Below are 8,112 nucleotides of genomic sequence, written 5' to 3' on the forward strand. Positions count from 1 at the left end.
CCTTGTGTAGGCTCTCAATGTTGTGTCCTTAGGTAGTATGTGTTGCCTTGTGTAGATATATAGGAACCTTGTGTAGGTGTCCTAGTTTAACCCTGCGTGGGTTGTGAAAGTTCATGATTAACCTGATTTAAAACTATTGGATAGTGAAATCTGGTACACTCTAAGAGAGAGTGCGTCCGTCGAGAGTAGAGTAGTCAAATAACTGAACCACTATACATGATTGTGTTTGGAATTGTTTTCAATACATTTATCTAATTATGCTTATGTTCATCATATGTTCACAATGATGCATGATTTAATTAATATATAAGTATTGATAGAAGTCACATCCCACACACAATATACACTATCCTTATAGGCTTTGCTTTTACATATGAATCTTATATAAGCCTATGTGACCTCTATTGGCTTGGAAGTCATAGAATTACTTTATCTTACTTCCTTTGTTTTAAAAGTTAGGCATAGATTGTTATTAAAAGATAACAAATTTTGAAAAAGTCTTATCCACTCCCCTCTAGGACACTTGGCCATACTTCGTACTTCAGTACTAGTGGTTTTACTGCAATTTCAATTCTTTCCTATGGTGTGACCCATTTGAGTTTGAAAATCTGCCTGATTTTTTAACTCACACCTTAACACGAGTTGGTGTGACCGATAGACAAAGTGGATATAATACATGCATCATAGTGGGCTTATAGAGCTTGGAGTTACACATGCAGTGATAGTGTGAGCTACACGTGGAGAGAAGTCCCCAAGGACTTTTTGCAGGTAAAATTCAGGACGTTGTGTGGCTTCTCGAGGAGTGAAATCTGAATTATACATTGCATTGATGATTTTTTGAAAGTTATGGAAGTAAATATTTTTCCAAATTTTAGATTTCCCATCTATATGTCATCAAATTCTAAAAGCTACAAATGGATTTTAATATATATATATATATATATATATATATATATATATATATATATATATATATATATATATATATATATATATATATATAATGGATTATATATCTATATACACACACACACCTTAGATTTGTACCATGTGATTGATATAAAAAGTTCCATGTCAATCTTTCGCAGAGGTTTCTACCCAATATATCCCCAAAAGCAGAAACACCCATACCTTGGCCAAGGTAGGACTGGCCTTATGCACAAAAGAGAGAGGTCACAGGTGGGCCTGCACAAGTGACAAGGATGCAGAGATGCCACTTAAGCTCTCTCATTGAGGCCTAACACAAGAATCCACACCCATGAAAATGATAGGAAACCCTCCCTTTTAACTCATATGATATTCACATATTTCATTTGTTCCACACATGATTTAATTGAGGTGAAAATAATACTATTCCATTAATAAAATAACCCAGGTTAATTAAATATCAAACATTGGCTTTCCAAGGCAAACAATACAAACACGTCGGACAATACCAATGTTTTCAGTGCTGAAGTGCCCTCACTTTTATTAAGTTGTCTTCTCATGCCCTTTGAATATTCATAGTTCTCTATTTTCAAAAAACTAATTGCAGGATAAAATTATCCTTGCTACTTACAATATATATGTGTGTGTGTGTGTGTGTGTGTGTGTGTGTGTGGTAGATATAGTGCCAAATAAGTATTTATTGTAGAGATGTTAAATACTTATTGGGCCTGGAAAATCGTGGCCAGCTCAACCAATGGCCATTAGAAGTGCTTTCCTAATAGCAAATATACATTTTCTTTTCTTGTTTTTCCTAGATATTAAGCTCTACATTGCAATTACATATATATATATACAATGTCTACCACAATTTTCATTAAAAAATAATAATAATAAACAGGAAGCAGAGTTACCCTTGAATATAATCAAAAGCTCCGAAGGGTGCGTTTGGATGCTTACAATCCACTCAAATCACTAAAGAGGAAGCTATGAACAAAATTCTTGAAAACAACAATACCACTAATTGCAATTCTATGAGTTTCAAGTTGATTGAATCCCACTTTTGTCAATTATTCTTCATTGATTGAATGATTGCAATTCGCTCTGATTGACCATCAAAACACGCACAAGCTTAGTTCTTTGGGCGTTTTATGACCAAAACAGGACACTTGACCTTCTTAGCACAATGGTCACTAACACTTCCAAGAAGAGCCCTGCAATCAACCATTTGAAACATTTGAATTAGGAGAAACAAGGCCAATGAAGTGAATTACAAGATAGTTTTGTAGTCTAAAAATAACTACAAGATAGTTAAATTAATACCTCATAATAAAACCATAGCCATGAGAGCCCATGACTAAGATGTCAGCTCCTACATTCTCCACCATTTCACATATCACATCCTTTGCATATCCACACCCCACTTTCTTCTCTATTTTCACCTGATGATCATGTAAAAGGGTGATTCATGTCTTATAGAGAATCATGATTTCACCCTTCAATGACAAGAGCACTGCTATTCTTATCACTAAAACATTATAATAGCCCCAGTAATTTATTTACTTGATGAAACTACCCTATTCTATCAACCAATCAGCCATGGCATTTCACTCATCCACATGATGGCATACGTGCCGATATGGAACATGGATGCGAGATTCATTTTTCCCATTAGGCAGGCCACACAGATTAGTTCTTATGGCAATTTAACACTTCATATGAGCCAAAATGTGCAAAACAAATGAATGGCTAAAATAATTTTTAGCAGTCTAGTTGTATTGTACATTGTGGTTGCAACGGGAGCGAAGTGGCTTGATTTTTTCACCGGAAAAAAGCTCGTGTGCCTGCCTTTGGATGGGCAGAGCTCCACACACATGTTGGCTTAGCAAAGCTCTTACTAATAAGGAATGTTACTTACGAGCGCCCCATTATGCCAACATGAAGTATGTGTGCAAGATCAGGCACTTCAGGCCCACCTGACGAACGTCCCTGACCTTGAACATGCATGATGTGTCGTCACTTGGCGAGGCCGTATGAATGACCCACTAGTCTTGTGACCATCTGAGAGTAGGACAAGCCATGTCCAAGGATGGATGGCCTTCTTGGACATAGGCCTGTGGGGCCCACTTGTGGGCAATAACTAGTGAGTGGGTCCCACAAGGTTTAGCCTTTTTTTAAAATCCATTTCTTTCTATCATTTGAAGTTGAATAACAAATTCAACTATAAACAAAGATTTAAATAGAAGGAAAACTCACATTGTCGAATTCTTGGTAGATGACTTTAGCTCTCTCCATGACTGAATCAACTAAGTCCCTGCTATATTTCTCCATGGCTGCTGCTACTTTGTTAGAAAACAAATACGCTGAAAACAAAAATACTTTTAATCAGTGATAAGGGGTAGGAATATCTTCATGATTCAATGCTTTCATGGCACTTTTAAGTTAATTTGGATGCATGGACAATCCAACAATTGATCCGGATCGTCCATTCAGTCCAATCAACAATCCATTTTGATTGAGCAAAGCAATTGAGGGCATATGAAATGGATGGTCGGGATGCAGGTTGGGTCCTCTTGAGGTCGGGTTCACACTCAACACGACCCAACACACCTTAATTGCGCCCCTATTCCGTATCATTGAATGAGGTTATTACACAAGGTTTTCCAACAATCGTAAATAAATGGTAAGATTTAGGATCAAGCAAGTTCCTAACGCACATGGACCGGAAGAAGCCCAAGGAGAAATGGACAAAATTTTAGCAAAGTTCAACCGGCGGCGACGGGTCGAAATTCCAGATTGCTTGCTGATTTCTGTCAGTTTAGATAGGTTGAAATATGGATGGCTTGCTGGCTGATTTCTGCCAGTTTAGACAGGTTAACAGATCTTGTCGACAGGTCAAAATCTAGGTCGACAGGTCTAAAATCACAGGTCGAAAATCACAGAAATTTCCGGTTTAAATCCAATTTCTGGACACTTTTTTGCTGTTTCGACCTTTCAACTCGACGGGTGGGCTGCGGAAATTTGCTTATCTTCCTAAAATTGTTTCCATATTCGATGAGGACTCTTTGATTACGATTTTAAGATTATTTAAAGGTGTTAAACTCATTTTTATTATTTATTCATCTATGAATTAAAACTTCTTAGAAATTCTATTTCTTCTCGTGGATTAAAGATTTTCTCTTCTTAGAATTCTATTCCTTCTCGTGGATTCTTCTCGTGGATTAAAGATTTTCTCTTCTTAGAATTCTATTCCTTCTCGTGGATTAAAGATTTTCTCTTCTGGATTCAAGAGCACCTTGTGGATTCAAGGTATCCAGACGGTGATCGACCTCGTCCCGACCTCCCCTGCGTCATAAGATCATTTAAATCCAGAAATCGGGTTTGGGTCCATCGGGTACCAGCAGGTCCGGATACCCATTAGCAGCCATAAGAGTGACTCGGCTTCAAATCTCATGAGTCGAATTGACTCGGCCGAGTTTCGAGTCGAACCACGAGTTTGTGATTATTTTTCAATTGCAAATAGAAAATAGAGAGAGAGAGAGAAGCAGATAGAGAGAGAGAGACAGAGAGAGAGAGAGAAAGAGACAGAGAGAGAGAGAGAGAGAGAGAGAGAGAGAGAGAACCTGTTCCATCTAAGGAAGAGAAAGCAGGAAATGGAGGTTTGGCGTAGAGTAGAATGAATGTGTCTTCTTTATTTTGGGTGATGAAGTTCCTAAGGCACCATGACAAGGCGTACATGCTCTCCTCGCTTTCGTCCACCGCTACTGCTATCCTGCGCTCTTTTTTTTCCATGATCTTAGCCGTCAAATACACCTGACCGGATTTTCTATAAAGGCCCACTACAATAGAAACTTTTAAGTGAATGATCTGGTGTTGATGTATATATCAGCGGTTTTTATAGATGTGAGCTTTCAGTGGAAGCGGATTCATTCTTCCAACCGTTACAGGGATATTCTTGTGGCAACACTTGGGCCAAGCTATGGGCCCCACCGTGATGTGGGTGTTTTATCCACGCCGTCCATCCGTTTTTCCAGCTCATTTTAGTGCATGACCCCAAAAGTGATGTAGATCCAAAGCGCCACCACAGAAGACAGAGGGGATTGAATGCTCACCATTGAAAATTTCTTTCGGGCCCACAGAAGCTTTGGATGGCAAATAAAACATCACGGTGGGCACTTGGGAGGTTTTCAACGGTGGGCGTTCAATCCCCACTGCTTTCTGTGGTGGGGTCCACTTAAGCTTTGGATCTTTATTATAAACGGATGGGCAGTATGAATACATACATCACGGTGGGCCCAGAGAGCTTGAAACGGATTGGCTACTCCCCCTGACACCAGCCCCGGAGCTGATGGCCGGTGCTGTGTGGGCCCCCCCATGATGTGTGTGTTTCATCCATTCCATTCATTCATTTTTAAATATCATTTTAATTATATACCAAAAATGAGAGGGATATAAATCTCAAGTGGACCACACCACAGGAAAACGATAGTGATTGGATATCCATCATTTAAATCCTCCTGAGGCCCACTGTACTGTTTATTATACATCCAATCTGTTGATTAGGTCATACAGACCCATGTGAAGGGAAAAAACAAAGATCAACTTGATCCAATACTTTTATGGCCCCCAAAAAGTTTTTAATGGTGGAAGTTCATTCAACACTGTTTCCTATAATGCGATCCACTTGATACTGGGATATATCTCATTCTATGGGTATTGCCATAAATTGATCTAGAAAAATAGATGGACGGAATGGATGAAACATATACATCATGATGGGGGCCACGGGGCACCGACCATCAGCCATCGGCTGATGGCAGGGGGAGTAGCCAATCCGTTTCCTGAGCACACAGGGATAACCTTTGGGCGGGTGCAACAGACAATCCGCTTCCAGCTTTAGTGGTTTTTTACTTTTGGTTTTCATTGCTGTGTGCTGTTGTAGTCTTTTGCCTGCACCACATCCAGCTAGGGTGTGGTGATGTGTTGGGCGCTGTGGGCCCACCTTTTATCTATAGGTTTTATATCCACACCGTCCATCTATTTTTTCAGATCAGTTTATTTCGTCAATCCAAAATTTAATTAAATCCAAAGCCCAAGTGGACCACACCACAGGAATTGTGGGGATAATGACATCCACCGTTGAAACCTTCCTAGCGCCGACTGTATTGTTTGTTTGCCATCCGTGAAGGCGTGGATATAAAAACATATATCAAGGTGGGCCCTACAGCGCCCAAACACATCACCACGCCACCGGTGGGGGTGGTGGGGGACAACACCACCAAATCCGCGTCCGTAGACCGCGTTTGGGATCGGGGGACCGAAAGGACATTGAGGTTTTGTTTATTTAGTACTCTGTAGGAGTGTGGTGGTTGATACGTCGTTGCCATGAAATTTTACACGTGTACAAATTACTCGGATTGAACCGCCCAAATCATGGGCCCTGATGTGGATGGATCATCAACCAGAAGTTACACTCGTCTGGTGATCTAGGTGGACGATTGGCTGACATCAACGGTCCAAATTCAAGAAGAAAAAAGTTGACATTAAAGCAGAGTTTGGGATCAATCAATCAATCAATCTGATTTTTGAGGCGGTGGCACGTTCATACGGGAAGCGGATTGGCTGGTGTAGTGGGTACGTGTCGTGTGAAGACGAGCGCTGACGCTCCTCGAGCTCCGAGTTATACGAACGGTCCAAAGGAGATCAAACTAACATAGGCCCATGATAATGTATTTATTATATCCACACTGTTTATCCATTTTCCGAGATCATTTAAGAACATGATCCCAAAAATTATTCATATCCAAAGCTAAAGTGGACCACACCACAAATACAAGTGGGGACAATGATTCTCACCGTTAAAACATTCATAGGGCCTACTATAACGTTTATTTTACATCCAAATAGTTCATAAAGTCAAACGGACCTAGATTAAGGGGAAAACAAATATCAAGTGACCCTCAAAAGGGTTTCAACGGTAAACGTTCAATCCCCCACTGCTTGTTACGGTGTGGTCCGCTTGATCTTTGGATCTGTTTTATTTTTCGGCTCAAGCCTTCGGATGAATTCTCCAAATGTACGGACGACGGTTTGGATATAACACATACCTCAGGATGGGACCTACAGAACTTGGTGTGTGGTACACCCGCCGATCCGCTTCCATGCATGTGTATGCTTCACATTTTAGGGACGCGGATTATGACAGTGCTCTGTTGGCACCGCATGATTTTTTATTTTATTTTATTTTATTTTTGTTTGATCGAAGCCCTCCATTTATTTTTTAAGATCATTATAGAGCATGAGCTCAAATATTAGGGAGATCCAAATCTCACGGGGATCACACCACGAGAGCAGAAATTCAATGCTCACCATTAAAAACTTCCTACGGCTCACCTTTAATGTTTATTTGTCATCCAACCTGTTGATTAGGTCACGCACACCTGGATGAGGAGAAAACGAAAATATCAGCTTAATCTAAAACTTTTGTGGCCCCTAAAATGTTTTTAATGGTGAGTGTTCAATCACTACTCTTTCCTGTGTGGTGTGGTCCATATGAGATTTAGAATTACTTCTTTTTTGGTATTATACCATAAAATAGTCCGAAAAAATGAATGGAAGGCGTGGATAGGATACATACATCATGCTGGGCCCACGAAGCAGTATCAGTAGCCACCTACTGAGGCTGTCAGTACGCAATCCCCGTCCACAATTTAGATAATTTGAATCCATTTAATATGGAGAAATTTACGACTGTAAACCCCACCTTTTATCCAGTGGTTTTTATGAAGCAATACAAACTTAACATACCCACTTAGACATCCTCGTACGGACACCAAATTTGAGGACGAAAATACCCCTGCCTTCCTCTGGCTGGCGTGCAGAGACGAGCGCTGACGGTCCGGCGATGGGAACTCAGGTGGGGCCCACTGTGATGCTTGTGAGAAATCCTCCCCGTCTAAGTTCATTCATATGGTCACAAAGACTTGGATGAAGACGAAAACAAATTTCATAATGTTCCAAAACTTTTGTAACCCCTAAAAGGGTTTCAATGGTAGACCTTCAATTCCCCATTGCCTTTTACAGTGTGGTCCACTTGATAGTTAGATCTATCTTATTTTTCATCTCAAGCCTTAATATGAGCTCACCAAATAGATGGACGGTTTGGATATAACACAGACCTCATGATGG

At 40.2% G+C, this 8,112-nt stretch overlaps 1 protein-coding gene across 1 annotated transcript; it reads right to left on the reverse strand.

Annotated features, from left to right (window-relative positions):
- Nucleotides 1-1,776: 1,776 nt before the first annotated feature.
- LOC131231429 (universal stress protein PHOS32) lies at nt 1,777-4,844 on the reverse strand. The gene is made up of 4 exons (XM_058227602.1): nt 4,548-4,844; nt 3,181-3,287; nt 2,248-2,366; nt 1,777-2,138 (listed from the first exon to the last, which is right to left on the reverse strand). Exons 1-4 carry the CDS (start codon nt 4,714-4,716, stop codon nt 2,057-2,059), a joined length of 477 nt encoding a protein of 158 aa, XP_058083585.1. The 5' UTR covers nt 4,717-4,844; the 3' UTR covers nt 1,777-2,056.
- Nucleotides 4,845-8,112: the final 3,268 nt, after the last annotated feature.

The sequence above is a fragment of the Magnolia sinica genome, chromosome 17 (assembly GCF_029962835.1).
Source record: "Magnolia sinica isolate HGM2019 chromosome 17, MsV1, whole genome shotgun sequence".
In the NCBI taxonomy this organism is placed as follows: Eukaryota; Viridiplantae; Streptophyta; class Magnoliopsida; order Magnoliales; family Magnoliaceae; genus Magnolia; species Magnolia sinica.